At 44.5% G+C, this 16,896-nt stretch overlaps 1 protein-coding gene across 1 annotated transcript in view; it reads left to right on the forward strand.

The window, feature by feature from the left end:
* The window catches only part of SMYD3 (SET and MYND domain containing 3), a 705,011-nt gene extending 701,962 nt beyond the window's left edge, over positions 1-3,049 (forward strand). The window contains exon 16 of the mRNA XM_025205137.1: positions 2,611-3,049. Coding sequence (XP_025060922.1) covers positions 2,611-2,712 — 102 coding nt within the window. The 3' untranslated portion in view covers positions 2,713-3,049. The remainder of the gene's footprint in view (positions 1-2,610) is intronic.
* Positions 3,050-16,896: the final 13,847 nt, after the last annotated feature.

The raw sequence follows: 16,896 nt of genomic DNA on the forward strand, positions 1-16,896 counted from the left end.
GAAAGAGTAGGTAAAGACGCTTGGACAGGCGGAGTAAAGGATAGACAGGTTCAGGAAAGCTTGCAGTTCCTAAAGGAGATACAGCTTCTTCTTGAACGTTCAGCTCTTCCACCCTGATGGATTAGGAGATCAATATGTGTACACCAGGAACTTTTTAGGTAGCTCAAATTAAAAAAACCCAAAACATAGAGGCACTTGAAGGAAGGGTGAGTCACCCGGAAGGGTATACCAAGGAACAGCAAGAACCTGCAGGGACCATATCAGGAAAGCAAAGATATGAAACATAAGATACAACTAGCAGGGGATGTTAAAGATGACAAGAAGGGGCTCTATTAATATGGTAGACCAAAAAGAAAGATCAGTGAAACAGCATCTGCTGCACTGTGGTGACGGTGAGCTACTAACAGAACATAAAAGGAAGGCTGAGCCACCTTTTTGACTCGGTCACTACTTTGTCTCAGTCTTCACAAATGAAAAAACCTGTGAGTAACAAAATCAGCATAAACAAAGGGGGAGAGCCACGAATAGTGGTAAGTGAACAATGTGTGAGAGCACTTTTGACAAATTTGGAGGAATTTAAGGAGGCAGGTTCTGACAAAATGCAACCCAGAGTGCTCTTCAGACTCCATGAAGAAATCTCAGAATCACTGGCAATAATATATTTTCAGTCATGGATTTTACAGCAAGGGCCCCGAGGACTGGAGAAGAGCTAATACATCTCATCTTTAAAAAAGGGAGGGAAAAGGAGGACTTTGAAGTCAGGCGATTTGTCTAGAATCCCCCAGTGTGTGGGAAGCTACTCAAGCAAACCTTAAAACCCTGACCGCTAACAAATCTTTTCAGTCCAATTTGATTTCCTTCTTTGACAGTGTAACTAATGTGGTGGACAAGGAAAATATGGCGAACATGATATTTGTGGAATGTAATACAGCTTTTGCCACAGACCCACATGACATTCTCATAAGTAATCTGGAGAAACGTGAGCTAGATAGACACAAAACTCAGCGGGCCTGCATCACTACAGAGGTTAGTGTTAGAATTCAAGAGGATTTTGACTTCTTAGAGATCTGGACAATAGACAACACAATGACATTCAGCAAAGACAGATGTAAGGTGCTACATGTGGGAAGAAAAATAAAATATACACATACAGAGCAGTGAATAACAGGCTGAGAAGGATCTGGATCACAAACTAGACATGAATCAGCTATGCAATACACTTGCAAGAAAGCCAGTGCAGTTTTGGGCTGCAAGAGCAGAAGTATTGCATGCAAGACATGGAAGGTAATAGTACCACTCTTCTCAGTGCTGGTTAGGCCTCAGCTGGAGTATTGTGTCCACGTTTTAAGAAGAATGTAGAGAAACCGGAGAGGATCCATGGATGAGCAATAAAGATGGGAAAGGGGTTGGAATGCAATCTGTGTAAGGAAAGGAATCTATTTATTAGGTTGGAAAAAAGGAGATTAAGGGGAGACATAATAGTAGTTTTCACATATTTAAAAGGCTGCCATAAAGAAGGTAGAACAACTCCTCTCACTTACTACAGAGAGCAGGACGTGCGTTTAAACTGCAGCAAAGGAGATTTAGATGAAATCTCAGAACTAAAACTCCTTAACTTTGAGAACTACATGAGAGTAGTAAGCTGCATATGAAAACAATAGACTCTCCTCCACCAAAAATTTTCAGGATGAAGATGGATTCGTCTAGAATGGTTTAGGAATAGTGCAGCTTACATCTGTGCAGGGCTTGGACTAAATGACCTTGGGGTCTCTTCCAACTCTATAATTTTATGATTTGTTTCAGTCCTAACTGAAGCTGCTCAACTCTTTTTGAATGAAAAGATTTTTTTTCCTTAAAAGAGAATGCCTGTAATGTGGTCTCCCTGGTGGGAAACCAAACTAGGAATCTCTCAGTGTGTCTACACAAGACGCTACCTGCGCAGTAACCTAATAACACTGTACAGTAGCAGGCCAGGCAAAAACTCTGCTAATCCACTACTGCACACTAGGCTACTGCACAGTAGGCGTCACTAAATAGCCATGCGCTAGCGCTACTGCGCAGTAGTGCAAGTTACTGCACATTGATTTAGTACTTGATTAACCAAGTGCTAAACTTAATGCACAGTAACTATGGCACATTAATGAGCATGTAGAAATGCCTTCTGAGCACAGAAAGTTGCTTCTGTTCTGGGGAAGCCCTCAACCTGGGATTAGGAAGGAACTTGGGCACCCTTTCCTGAGGAGCCTGCTTTGGCATCTCTTGTACCTTCTTGTGAAGCAGCTAGTGCGGCCACTGTCGAGTCAGAATACAATAATCTGATCCAGTAAACAGTGGCTGTGCGTTCATGTTTTTGCCTAAGGAATTGAATGGGAGGAGAAAGGAGGTATCTTATGAGAACTAATGGCTTAAAAGCAGTTTTGGAAGGAAGCATTTCATGAGTTACTAAGACAAAGGATCTTTAGACATTGATGGAACAGAGCTTCAGGACAGGTGCCAGAGCCAGCTCCATGTCCAGATTGTGTTTTCTAAGAGGAAGCAGATGTAAAGTGGAAGATACAAGCTACTTTAGGAGGTGCCGATCTAACTTTTCCTTTTTTCTCTCTTCTCAAGGCTTATAACATTATGAAAGTAACACATGGAACGGACCACAGCCTGGTACAAACCCTGATGGAACTTAAGGAACAATGTGAGACTGGCATGAGAGCACAGTGAGGAAATCCCACAAGCTGGGAGACTGACATTCAGAGGAAAAGGAAAGGAAATGTTTTCTTTCCGTGACACTGAATGGCAAAATCTCTCTCCAGGCCTGAGCCAAAGCCCTTTGATTTCATTGGAAAGATTCCCATTGATTTTGCTAGGCCTTTGATCAGGCCTTATTTGCTTTGCTAAAATGCTGAATGTGCATTAGCTTAGCTGCTTTCCTATATAATTTTCCTTACTGAATTCATACTGAGGGGGAATACATGCCATTTTCAAGGAGATCTGGCTATCTACAAAGCAAGGCGTTAGTATACATGTCTTAGTATTTGATGGGGGTAATAAAAGTATATATTTCTATGGAATGATCCTGTGCCATAATTATTTTCAGCTGTGATTGTGCATTAGTCAAATTGCCTGACTTTATTTTTATTTTTTATTAACTGGGCCTCAATAAAAAGGACATTTCTACATGCCTCTACACACAGAAAGAGGCTGAAATCTGAACTTAAGATCCATGCAAAAGAGATGGGGAGGGCTGGAGAAGGGTTGTTGTGCTGTTCTTCTTTGTGCCTTTCAAAGATATTGCGAGCCCTTATTCTCTTAGATTGCCCTTAACTGCTCGCACCTAATCGGAGTGCAGAGCAGATCTGCCAACATCGTCTGCAACTGTCTATGCAGAATCCTGAACTGAACATTGCATCGATTCATGTAAGGCCCCTAGGGACTCACGTGAGATGGTAGACTTCGACTAGGACATTCTTTGGCAGGTAAGCATGATGTTTTGAACATGGGGCTCTTCACAAAGCAATTCTACATTTAAATGGTTTTTCTTCAAGGTTGCGCTCTACTGTTTTACACTGTAATTACAAATTCAGACAAAGGAGCAAAAAGTGTAGTTTTATTATGGAGGCATTTGACCCAGCAGTACCATATGTAATCCAGCCAGTTGTACAATCTTGTCCTTGAGCAAACTGAGTCCTGGAGTGAAATAGGAGCTTCATTGCTTTCGGTGGAGTTGCACCTGCTTTACCTGTAGGCTTGAATTTGGCACTTTTATTATGGAAACTCATATGGTTTGACCCCTGGTTCTTTCATATTTATATTGGGTCCTTGTTCTAGCTGTTAACAACATCATTACATTCTCAAATATTGAAAGATCTTAAATCAAAATAATGAAATACACCAAATACCCAAGAGCACAGGTGTCTACAGTTTCTTTCTTTTTTTGTTTTTGAGTAAGAGTAAACTTTTCAAATTAGTGAAGTGATTATGAGGCCAGGTCACAGTTTCCACAGGCATGTTTCCATGAGCTCTGGGGGTGGAGGAGGGGGCACTTTAATTAGAGTGGCTCTTTGAGCCACTCTAATTAAAGTGCCCAGAGGGTTTTGTGTACTCGCGTCCCTGCACTTCAAAATGGTGGCAGGGGGCACTTTATCTAAAGTCTTGGCATTCACTTCAGATGAATGCCAATTGAACGAGCTGGCAGTCAAACTAGCTTTAGTTAAAGCACCCCTGCCGCCATTTTGAAGTGCAGGGATGCTGATGCACCAGACGTGGAGACTGACTGGAGTGCACTAATTACCACGCTCTAGCAAACTCGATTAATCAAGTCTGCTCTGATGTGCTGTAATTATAGTGAATCGGAGCCACATCCTGGCTTGTGTACAGGAACCCCAAGTGACTTAAGCATAATTGCAATAAGAGTTTGGAGCCTGAATGCCTTTGAGGAACTGGGACTTTGATCTATAGGACAGCATTTCCCAAACTGGAGATTGCAACCTGAGAGGGTCAACTTTTCTCCAGCACGATGTTCTGATCAACATAGAAAACAGTTTCTTAAGCTGATTTTGAAGCTGCTCCATCCCTGAGACAAGTTAGAGCAGATAAGAAGCTGCTCTAACTTATGAGAGGTGGCTGTGACCCCTAGAAGATGGTAAACCAACTGTAAAAGCACAACTGTATTCTGTAGTACATTGACACCTGCAACCAAATGCTGTTCCCTCTCCACCAATCAGCCTGTTCAAAGGGCCCAGCAAACCTGACCCTACCCATTTTATTGTTCCTACAGAACCGTTAATGCATACTTCAACACTCTCAGGACACATTTCTTTCAGGACAGCTCTAGTCCTTCCTTTTAACTCCTGCTGCACCAAAAAAAACCAACCCAAAAAACCTGCTGAAGTGTTTGCCCATCAGTATGCAAAGAATCATTTAAGACATTAGAATGAAGCTGAATTAAGAGATCATTTTGCATAGTGCTCACTGGGGGAAGGAAAACATTTCTTGGAAAGCAGCGTTTCACTTTTCCCAAGCTCATCAGCAAATGAGTTGTTATTGCCAGTGCTGCCACCTGTGATTTTTAACATAGAAACAAATGTTAACAAAATCAAACATTTACAAAGAAATATTTAAACTAAAATAATTTCAGGGCATCATTTAAGGTACATCACTCCTCACTAACAATGTATTGCTGTTACTGCTGCCGTGACTATCATTTCATTAATCCCTAGTGGTTGTAAAGCCAGGGTTTTTTCACACTGTTAACTTGACACCATTAATTACCTTGAGATGAGAATGTATTGAAAGAGAAAATGAACACTCAGGGCATAATTTACAGCCACAACACATGAATGCGAACATTGTGAAAGATTGTCTTTCAAGACAGTTGAAACTGTTCCAGGGTATGGAGCATCTATTTACTCAGCAATAATACTCAAATAATAACATACAAACTTCAGTGCATTACTAGATTGCATAGCCAGGCATAAGGCCAAAGGCCAAGTCACTTCAGCCATACAAGAAGTGCAATAATCCCCACAATATTTCACTGCTTGGTTGTGTCTTATTGCTGTTGTGAAAAGGAAATTATATGGAGAAAAGGTCTGGCACAGGAATTTACTGGGATTAATAACTGAGCATCATTGCCAGCCAATCAGAAAATTCCAGATGTGCCCAGAGTTCCAGAGCTATTTCTTGGTTTTGAAAGTACATATCTACATTTAAAAACCATATAATTTCTATAAAGATGATGCTTAGCTGTCTTGCCAATAATACTTTAGGTTTGTACAAGGACAGGATTTAAAAAAAATGTGAGGAGTAATCATGCCATGATACATGCAGTACATACAGACATGTCTGAATTTCACATGTGCAGGGTCACCCCCCACCCATGTTCTAGCCCACTCCTATCTACACTTAAAGCCCAGCCAGGAGAGATGGCTTGCTTAATGGTAGGGAGATGTATGGACTGGGAACAGACAGCTTTATATTGAATCTTTAACAGCAAAATGACTACTCGGCAGGGTAGAGGATGGAGAAACTGTATATGCATCTCCGATTGATTTAGTCTATAACAAAGGTGCTCAACCTTCAGCCCACAGCCCAGATCTGGCCTGGGGTGCCAGCTTGTCTGGCCCACAGGGCTCCCTATGGGTCTAGAAATTTGGTGGTGTAGGAACAGTGGCACCACTCTCCTGTTGCTAAATTTCCATGCTCATGGGTAGCCCCAGACCTTGCATGCAGGATTTGGTGCTCAATCCAGTGAGTAGGGCAGGGTGGGGGTGGGACTGGGCCCCAGGGCCAAATCCCAGCATGCATGAGCGGTGTCAGACCCTTGGGGCCCAATCCTGTGGGGGTAGGACAATGCCAGGCCCCTTGTGCCCAAACCCAGTGTGCAGGCAGGGAGGGGTAGTGCCAGTTACCCCAAAGCCTGATCCTGTTGCACAGAGCTTGATCTGGCTCACAGACTGGCCCCACACCACTCATCTGACCCACAAAACCAAAAGATTGAGCACCACTGGTCTGTGAAATTAATCTCTCCCCTGTCTTCTATCTATGTAGCAGTCATGAAGGCCTCTGCATCAGCATGCATGTAGTATAGTGTCTTGGTCAATCGAGGTCTCATCCAAAGCCTGTTGAAAGTAATGGAAAGGTAGTAATTGACTTCACTAGGCATTGCATCAAGCACCAGGGTCAGGAATGATACTGCTGCATTAACACCGTATCAAGTCTTCAGCCACAGTCTCTGAGGCCAAGAATGTAATTAACACTTTCCATTCATTCACAAAGTCATAAAATCATAGAAAATTGGGGTTGGAAGGAACCTCAGGAGCTCATCTAGTCCAACCTTCTGCTCAAAGCAGGACCAGCCCCAACTAGATCATCCCAGCTAAGGCTTTGTGTAGCCAGGTCTCAAAAACCTCCAAGGATTGAGAGTCCACAACCTCTCTGGCTAACCTGTTCCACTGCTTTACTACCCCCACATGAGAGAGTGTTTCCTAATATCTAATGTAAACTTCCCTTGTTGTAACTTGAGACCATTGCTCCTTGTTCTGTCATCTGCCACCACTGAGAAGAGTCTAGTGCCATCCTCTTTCGAACCACCCTTCAGGTAGTTGATGGCTGCTATTAAATCTCCCCTCAGTCTTCTCTTCTTCAGACAAAGCCAAGTTCCCTCAGCCTCTTCTCATAAGTCATGTCCCCCAACCCCCTAACCATTTTCATTTCCCTCCATTGGACTTTCTCCAATTTGTCCATGTCCTTTCTGTAGTGGGGGACCCAAAACTGGGCACAGTACTCCAGATGTGGTCTCACCAGTGCTGAATAGAAAGGAAGAATCACTTCCCTTGATCTGCTGGCAATGTTCCTACTAATGCCATTAGATTTTGACTGGGATGTGCCAATGCTCTTGCTGAGACTTAAAGCCAGAGGTTCCTGGATAGAGGTCTTGCCCCTCCACTCAGGGCCAGACCAATTGCCATATTTGAGGTGAGGAAGGCATTTTACCCCAAGGTCAGATTGGTACAGACTGGGGTGGGGGGGGTTGCCTTCCTTTGTAGTAGGGGGCATGGCCCACTACCTATGATCTCTTGGGCATATATTAACAACATTTTATAGAATCAGGATTTTGGCTGCCATGCATAGGTGACGTGTATGGAGAGCACATGCACCCTCTGAGCCTTAACAGCAAGTGCTCTTGGCTTAGACAACAGGCGGGGGGGGGGCGGGGAGGGCAGGCAAAGTGCTGGTGCCCACTCCTGAAAAGTGCCACTGGCACTTCCGGGCTCGGAGTTCAGCCGAGGGGGGACCCCTGTTCCCCCCGCCGCTGACACTGTGGGGGCCACCTGCAGACAGTTCCCGCTCAGCCCACCCTTGCTGCCGATGTCAGCACAGCCACCTGCGGCCAGTCCCCGCTCACTGCTGCCACACCCCACTGCGGACCACCGCCATCGCCTCCGGCAGGTGGTTGCCATGCCCCCCCAGCCTCGGGATGCACGCGTTGCCTATGCTGCCATGGTTCCCCTGCTTTACCTGTGGCAGGTCAGGCTGTTAAGTCTTGTATTTTGTCAGGGCTGATGGTAGTTTTACAAGGAGGTTTGAGTATGGATTTGTATAGGATGGTTTGGGTAGGCCTGATGCTGCCTCAGGTAGGGGGGTGAACTAGATGACCTCTGGAGGTCCCTTCCAGCCCTACTTCTCTATGGTTCTATAATATGATTCTATAATTATAAATCATTGGAGCTAAAAGGAGTCAGAGGAACGGCCTGACATTTCAAATTAAAATACTTTTTTAATTGGCTGTAATTCAAACACAATATTGCCTTCAGTCTTTGCAGAAGCATGGTCTTCTGCCTTGAGAATACAGCTGATAACTTTTTAGTTTAAATCAGCTTTCCACATCAAAAATATTGGGAGACAATAAAGTAGGACTTTGTGAAGGACACTATTTGCAAGTCCATCTATGGGGAGCCTACTGCCAGATTGCAAGTGGTATAACAAGAGTTTGTATGGTGCTGCACAATGGTTCATCAGCTCCCTTCAGGTGTTTATTTCAGTATTCTCTGAAAAGCCATGAACATATTTCTGTTCATCTTATGGTTTTAAAACAGACGTTGAGTTCTATTGACTTGGCAGTCTCTCTTGCATGAGTTATACACTAATGAGAATAGATGTAAGGGAGCTGATACTTGGAAAACTAACCGCACCAGTAGTTAGGAAGTAATTACAGGGTGTGTTTCTGCTTTTGCCAGGAGTATTCAACACCAGTAGAAGGAACTCTCCAACTTTGTCAAAGGTGATTTGTTTTCCTAATATGCATTATTGGGTTTTTTTAAATCACAATGCAGTGCTTGCTTTGTCCTAATCAGATTTGTAATGCTCAAGTGGTGGCGGCAGTTGTGGTGGTGGTGATGTAGTTAAAAACAAAAAAAATGAGCTGGGCTTTTAGGATCCACACACAGCTTGACGTTCTTCAAGTAGACTGCAACTGCCCTTAACAGTTGGTAGCGTTTATTAAAATGTCACACTTTCTACTAGTAACATGTGCAGCAGATAATGATTGTGAATTGGTCTTTCCTAACAAAAACTTCCCAACTATCAGCCCTTTGTTTACTTCTAGCTGCTTCCCTGGTCTCTGATGGATGTTTTTTATTTGAAGCCAGCTTTCCTTAAAGATGTCAGTGGTTTTGAACATTGCTTATTTTTCAGCCCATTCAAATAATGTAGAGATTAATTTCTTGCACAGATTATTCAGATGGATCTCTGATCATTGGGACACTCTTCATGAGCATGGTATAGTTCTTCATACATCAATTAAGAAGATTGATCATAGGTTTGGAAACAAATTTTCCCACAGGTGCAGAGAGAGAGGATGGTCTTCTGGATATGGCAGGGACTGGAGAATTGGTTCTACTTTCAGCTCTACCACAGTTTTATGCAAATCACCTAGGGTTAGAGAATGCTTGTTTTCACAGTTGGGCCTAGTCCCTCTGTTATCAAAAAAGGGCAAAATAAAGGAACTAGGGTTGCCTACATGTATGTTTAAAATTTGCAGGTCCATGATAGGCTCTGTCAACGACCATGGATCTAAAAGAATTGCTTGCAGGAAATAAGTTGATTATCATATTCAGCCTTTTTTGTCTCGGGACTAATTATCAGCCAAGAGGTAAAACTAACACAATGCCTATTCTGGGCATGTGCTGTGTTCGGTGCACTGAACTTAAAGTAAAGTACTGTTTTTTTTCACATGTGTAAGCTGCCATAATTTCCATGTACCCAACACAATCATCCCTGTGCATTCTTGTAACAGCTGTGGTATGTGGTTAAACCATGCCTAGATGACCCTCCATTAGTGTTTCATGAACTGAGTTCAGCATCCTTATTTGCTCTGGGTTTGTGATCAACATGGACAAATCAATTCTAATTCCCACATTCTTTAGGATTTTTGTAGGTTTTAATAAGGACCTTGGAGATTCCTTTTTCAAAGAAAAAGAATAATTCAGGCTTAGTAATTAGGCCTCATACAGTCACTGCTCACATAGAGGAATCTAAAAAGTCCTTTATAGTTCCTAGGAGGCCAATTAACCTTCTTTTAAATATAGCTCTCTACAGATACAGATATGTGTGTATCATATATATATGATAATCACATAAATATAGGTTTATGTAAATAGATTTTGATGGGCACGTAGGAAAGATGAAAGGTGTCCAGCAACCTGCTTGAAGTACTGTTTAATCTGGATGATGCATACAGCAGAAAAGAACGTAGTTCACGCTCCTAGAGGGGCATTTGTTAGGAAAGGGGAAACACTGTACAAGAAAAGCAACAGCTTCACCTCCTCTCCTTAGTGTGGGAATGTGACACTCCCTGGCAGTGATGCAGTGAGAGCTCCCCTTCCTGTTCCAATTTCCTTTAACTAATGGTTGGTTCTTCAGGGCTGGCAGTGCTATAAACATAGCAAATTCTCCTTTTTCCATAAAAGCTCATGCCTCTGACTCCCAGTCCCCAGAGTAGGAAGGTGGCATTTTCACATACTTCTGAGAGGAAGACTGCACTTTAAAATGCAGGTGATTCCTCTTCAGATTTCCACTTGACTTTCAGAGTAGGCATGAGGAAATGGTAATGTAGAGAGGGCGTGAAGAGGAAATTAGCCAAGCTCTACCCTTCCCCTCCTCCATTCTTCTTCTTTTTTTTGCCCTTTCTCTCCTGCTGCAATCCCTCTTTGCCTACATTAAATGAATGCATGTAATGTGTTGTGGCTGTCATTCCCTTGTTAGTGTTGTGCTGGATGGCAGACATGATACTGAACTTCCTGTGGTGATAGGAACAAGAGGAGCCCCTGGATGTGATTGACCTTTGCCTTGCACCTTGCATCTTACACAGTGGTGTAGCAAAGGGGGCGAGCAGAGCGACTGCCCCAGGCGCCAAAGCGAAGGGGAGCCAACAGGTGTTGCCCAGCCAGTGCAGGGCACAGGATGGAGTGGTGAGTGACTCATTTGGGGGGTGCAGGGAAGGGGGAAGGGCAGCTCCCACCATTGTGTGCATGCCCGAGCAAGCATGGGGGGGCGTGTGCCCATCAGATCTATGCGCGGGGTGAGGGCGGGCTGCCGCTGCGGGCTTTGCCCCGGTGCCATACGTCGTTGCTACAACACTTATCTTACACCTTAGTACCTCAGTGGAGCATCTGTACGCCCCATCACTCATGTCAGTAGCAGCCTTTTATACCCATTGGGCATTGGAATGAGCTTTCTCCAAAGTTTCTCCAAATCCATAGAATTTTAATTCAGTGAACTTTGGAGAGAGCAGCAATGAATGACCATGGCTAGATGAGAGGCTATGCAGAAGAGACTCAGGCCCAGCCACCCACAAAGCCAAGGAGAGGAGAGTGTCCTGGGATCTGGATTTACTCTGGGGCAGATGGGCTATATGAGAATGAGCAATTATTTATGAGTTATACTTTTCTTTTTAACCTCTGTCTATTAATCAGTTTCTCCCCTTTACCCCTTTGACCTCTTATATTTACTCAGTTTCCTACTCAAAACTTTTTCAAGAAAACTGCTGAGCTGGCTGGGAGACACACTGACAATACCTATCCTTTTTGTCTTCTGTTTTCTGTCATTGGAACTGAAACCCCATGTGGCACTAGGATCCTCTCAACCAGTTTAAATCCTATAAAGAAAAGACTATGATAAAAATACCATTATTGGGGAATAATCTTCTTAATACTAAATTGGATATATATTAGGCTGCAAATAATTCATTCTATTCTCTATTGTGACTCAGGGATGTTCATTTCTGAATAATCTGTGGCCAAAGGCGGCAATACATAATAATATTAAAAAGGTCAGTGAAAAGAGGATGTGCAAAGCAATATTTTTTGCCTCTTACCAATTGCTTTCCTGGGGATTAGCCTGAATTTATGGAATTTATGGAAAAACTATAAACACAAAGCTGAATTTGTATTTACAGAAAACAGCTGTTTTGCTTAAAAAAAAATCTGTAATGCACAATAGAGCTTAATGTGAAGGCAAAGGCCCCTCTACATGTGCACGGAAGAAGATGCAATTGTGGGACTGCACATTAGATCCCATTGCACCATATCTCCAGTGCACGGGGAGCCTGGAATCATGATCCCAGGTTCTTCCTGCACCAGGTCCTGTGGCTGCAAGCCCCACAGCTGGGAGGATGCACAGCAGGGGCAGGGCTCCCCACACTGCTGCCGTGAGGCCCACAGCCAACATAGGCTGTGGGGCTTACAGTGTGGGCAGTGCCAGAAATGCTGCCTGCTCTTTGAGCATTGTCAGCTGCAGGACTCGCAATAGGGGCTGCAGGGTTCACAGTGGAGGCAACAGGGAGAACGCTGCTGTCATTACAAACCTCATAAGGTGTGGGGCTTGCAGTGGTGGCAACATTCCTGGTGCTGCCCTCACTGTGAGCCCCACAGGAACACGAGTTGCAGGGCTCGCAGCAGGGGAGCATGGGAAAGAATACTGCCCCCACAAACCCGACCTCACAAGGCTCAGAGCAGGGGCAGCATTCTTCCTGCTGCTCCCACTGCAAGCCCCGCAGCCAAAGATACTGCCCCTGCTGTGAGCCCCACAGCTGACGAGGCTCAGCAAGGGCACACTGTTGGCTCATATTCAGCTTATTGTCCACTGTAACCCCCAGGTCCTTTTCTGCAGAGCTGCTGTTTAGGCTGTCTGTCCCCAACCTGTTCCGGTGCATGGGATTGTTCCATCCTAAGTGCAGGAATTTGCACTTGTCCTTATCGAACCGCATGGGATTTCTTTTGGTCCAATCCTCCAATTTGTCGAGGTCTCTCTGGACCCTAACCCTATCCTCCCATCTATCTACTACTCCCCCCAGCTCACATCGTCTGCAAACTTGCCAGGGGTGCACTCCATCCCATCTGCCAAGTTGTTGATGAAGATATTGAACAAAACCAGCCTCCCAACTGACCCTGGGGCACTCCACTTGATACCATGAGACATCGAGCCATTGATTACTACTCTTTAAGCCTGATGATCCAACTAGTTTTCTATCCACCTTACAGGCCCTTCCCCCAACCCATACTTCTGTAGCTTGCTTGCAAGACTGTTGTGGGAGACTGTATCAAAAGCCTTGCTAAATCAAGGTATATCACATCTGCTGGTCTCCCTGCATCTATAGAGCCAGTCACCTCATCATAGAAGACAATCAGGTTGGTCAGGCATGACTTGCCCTTGGTGAATCCATGCTGACTGTTCCTAATCACCTTCTTCTCCAAATGTTTAGAAATACATTCCTTGAGGACTTACTCCATGATTTTTCCAGGGACCGAGGTGAGGCTGATTGGTGTGTAATCCTCAGATCCTCCTCCTTCCCTTTCTTAAAGATGGTCACTGTATTTGCCCATTTTCAGTCATCCAGGACCTCTCCCAATTACCATGAGCTTTCAAAGATGATGGTCAGCAGCTCTGTAATCACATCAGTGAGCTGCCTCAGTACCCTCAGGTGCATCACGTCTGGCCCCAGGGACTTGTACATATCCAACTTTTCTAAATACAGGTACTCCTCACTTAAAATCGTCCTACTTAACATTGTTTCGTCATTACATCGCTGACCTATTAGAGAACATACTTGTTTAAAGCCACGCGATGTTTGGTTATAACGTCGTTTGGCCACCACCTGATAGTAGGTAACTACTGTGATGTAATTGGATTCACTTAAGATAGTTTTGCTTAAAATCACATTTTTCAAGAACATAACTATGACGTTAAGTGAGGGATAGCTGTAGTCCCTAACCTGTTCTTTTGCCACTGGTCACTGCTCACCTCCTTCCCATAGCGTGCTGCCAGGTGCAGTAGTCTGGGAGCTGACCTTGCCTGTGAAGACTGAGGTGAGAAAAGCATTGAGCACTTCAGCCTTTTCCGCATCATCTGTCAGTAGGTTGCCTCCCCATTCAGTAAGGGACCCATGCTTTCCCGTAACCTCCTCTTGTTGCTGACATACTTGCAGAAACCCTTCTTGTTACCCTTCACATCCCTTACTAGCTGCAACTCCATTTGCCCTTTGGCCTTCCTGATTTCATCCCTGCATGCCCAAGCAGTGTTCTTGTACTCCTCCCTAGTCATTTGTCCAAGTTTCCACATCTTGTAAGCTTCCTTTTTATATTTAGCTCATTAACATATGGTTAATATGCAGCATTCAGGTCTCCCAGGCCAGGGGTTTCCCCTAGCAGTGCATGGGTTGGCTTGAAGCAGCATCACAGAGATAACCCAAGCAACCACTGCGTGCACTAACGCTGGAACCAGGGCCACATTTATGCAGTACTGCACCCAGGATAATTAGCTCTGGCTCTGGTACAAGCATGTGTAAAGCTAGCTTAGGGTAACTTTGCAGCATGAGTAGCAAGAAGACTATGAGGAAGGTAGGCCAGGGACCTTGTATGGGGTTGGGGGTCAGTTGGTTGGGGTTATGGGGAAGGTGATTTCTGATATTGTGTGGGGAGGGTGAGAGGAAATAGATTATGGGATTGTGCATTTGTCAAGGACTTGAGCTCTGTGGCAGTGTGGGAGGAAGGTGGGCACACAAGTTTTTGGGATATACAAAGGATTGGAGGGGTACAGAGGTAGGGGGGTTGTAGCCTGTTTTAAAACTAGAAATTCAAATTCATGTCCACTTTTAAGGGTCTAATCCCAATTCGTACATTCTTAAAAAAATATCCTAAACTCTCTCACTGCTTGTGATCACTTGTTTGCCCTTTAAGCACATTTCCCTGAAGTCATGTGACACGGTCCATATTTCAGTTAACTACTTGGGTCATGTCACTCATACCTATTTATGTCAAAGTTATATCCGCAGGACTTGCAGATCCCAGGGCTTCCTTAATTTAGAGTGTTGCATTCTACACATATTCTATGCTACAAAGTAGCAGGTAGCACGAAGGACCATGCTTGGGGGGTCAAGGAAAAGTTGGCTGAGGGTGGGGAGAGAAGGATAAAATTTTGGGGAATGGGACTGGGGGAGAGGCAGTGTGTGGACCTGGCGGTGGGAACAATGGAAGAAGATGGGGGTGTCAGAGGGTGGTTAAGGTGCAGCGATCAGAAGTAGATGCTGAGTATGGGGGGCAAGGATTGTTGCAGGTATGGTATGGTTGGGAACAGGGTGCTGGTTGTATGTAGCAGCAGTAGCTGAAGATCAGGGCTAGAGGAAGGTGTCTTATAGGTTGCCACCTAGTGACAAAACAGGTGAGAAAGGCCTGCAGTGGAGATGCCTGGACAGCAAGGGGCACAACCCCTGTGTCCTGGAGGCAAGGGAGAGCACAGTGCAGCCTCATAATCCCTGGGATGGGTCTAGGCATGGGTTAAAGGCTGACCTCAGGGAACTGAGTGAGGTTCTTGGCAGATGAATGGAGCTGCCCTTTAAAACAGCAAGCAAAACATCTCGTTCTCCCCCTTCTCTTAGTGACTGCACCTTTGGGCTAGTTCAGCTCTATGCAGTTCCTGAATAAAAGCTGCTACAATATCATTCAGTTCCTGATTGTCAAAAAGCCAGACAGCTTGGATGTAGGCCGGGCTCTTTAGGGTTTGATGTACCTGGCCTTGCTAAAGTTGATACTTCCAAGCTTCTTGTAAACTGGTGAGGAACAGACCAGTATGCATGTGGAGAAAACGCTTATGAAATAAGCTTGGTCACTAGAAGATGAGTCCTAACTGGGAGGGTTGTTGTATCAACCCTAGAATCTTGTTTGACTTTGAAATCCTGGGCTGGTAGTTAGAAAAGCTGTACATTTGGAAGAGTTGCTCTAGTCAGACTCCTATTTAAATACATCCCTGAGTTTCAGCTGTGATTTTTAAACAATACAACCATAACCTTGCTTTATTTCCTCATGCCCAACCCTGGTAGAAAGTAATTTAGCTGGGACTGTGTTTAAACTCAGCTTGATGAGAAGGCGAAGTCGATGGAACTAAAGAAAGGGAAAATCCTGTTTGGTCCCTCTAGTAAATTGGATTCAGGTAATGCCTATCTGTGGGAAAACCAGAGAAAACCAAATACAACCAAACAGTGTATTGCGCCATTTAGAGTAAACCAAAAAAAAAAAAAACGGTTGGGAACTTGGGCCCATGCAGGCAGCCCAAGTTTGGGACCTGACCTAGGGTTGAATGCCTTCTAAATCATAGAATCATAGAAAATGAGGGCTGGAAGGGACCTCAGAAGCCCATCTTGTCCAACCCCTGCTCAAAGCAGGACAATCCCCAACGAGATCATCCCAGCCAAAGCTTTATCTAGCTGGGATTTAAAAACCTCCAAGGATGGAGAGTCCACAACCCCTCTGGGTAACCTGTTCCAGTGTTTTACTACCCTCCTAGTAAGGAAGTTTTTCCTAGTGTCTAACCTAAACTTCCCTTGCTGCAATGTGAGACCAAATGGCAGGCTCCTTCCCAGTGGTCTAACTCTACACCTTAAAGTAAATGGCCACATTGCTTGCAGTAGTCTTTGGTTTCTGCTATGCCAGATTGCAATTACTGAATGTTAAACAAACTGTAATTGAGGGTCATCGCACTTGAAACTGCCCAGGATTTACTCTTGTAAAAATATGAGGTGTGTTGATTTTGAGAGGTGAAAGGCGTGGGGGGAAGAGAGGGAGGAGGGGTTGCCAAGGGGGCCTGAGCACAAACTGATAGCTGTAAAAACAAAATTCAGCTTTTAAAATAAGTGCTAAAAGTAATCACTTCTAAGGAGTCATGCAACTGCTTGGCTTTCTGCTCCCTTTTTTGGCAAGTGTCAGAGAATGAAACCTTAGACTGCAATTAAGTAGGACAAGTCTTAAACTCATAAATTGGCTCTGGATCAGGGTTGCCCCTTTCCACAGCTGGAGGGGGGAAGGGTGGGGGCGTTCTGCAGTTCTCATAATCTTTAGAAATGAGATGCATTCC

The sequence above is a fragment of the Alligator sinensis genome, unplaced genomic scaffold, assembly GCF_000455745.1.
Source record: "Alligator sinensis unplaced genomic scaffold, ASM45574v1 scaffold284_1, whole genome shotgun sequence".
Classification (NCBI taxonomy): Eukaryota; Metazoa; Chordata; order Crocodylia; family Alligatoridae; genus Alligator; species Alligator sinensis.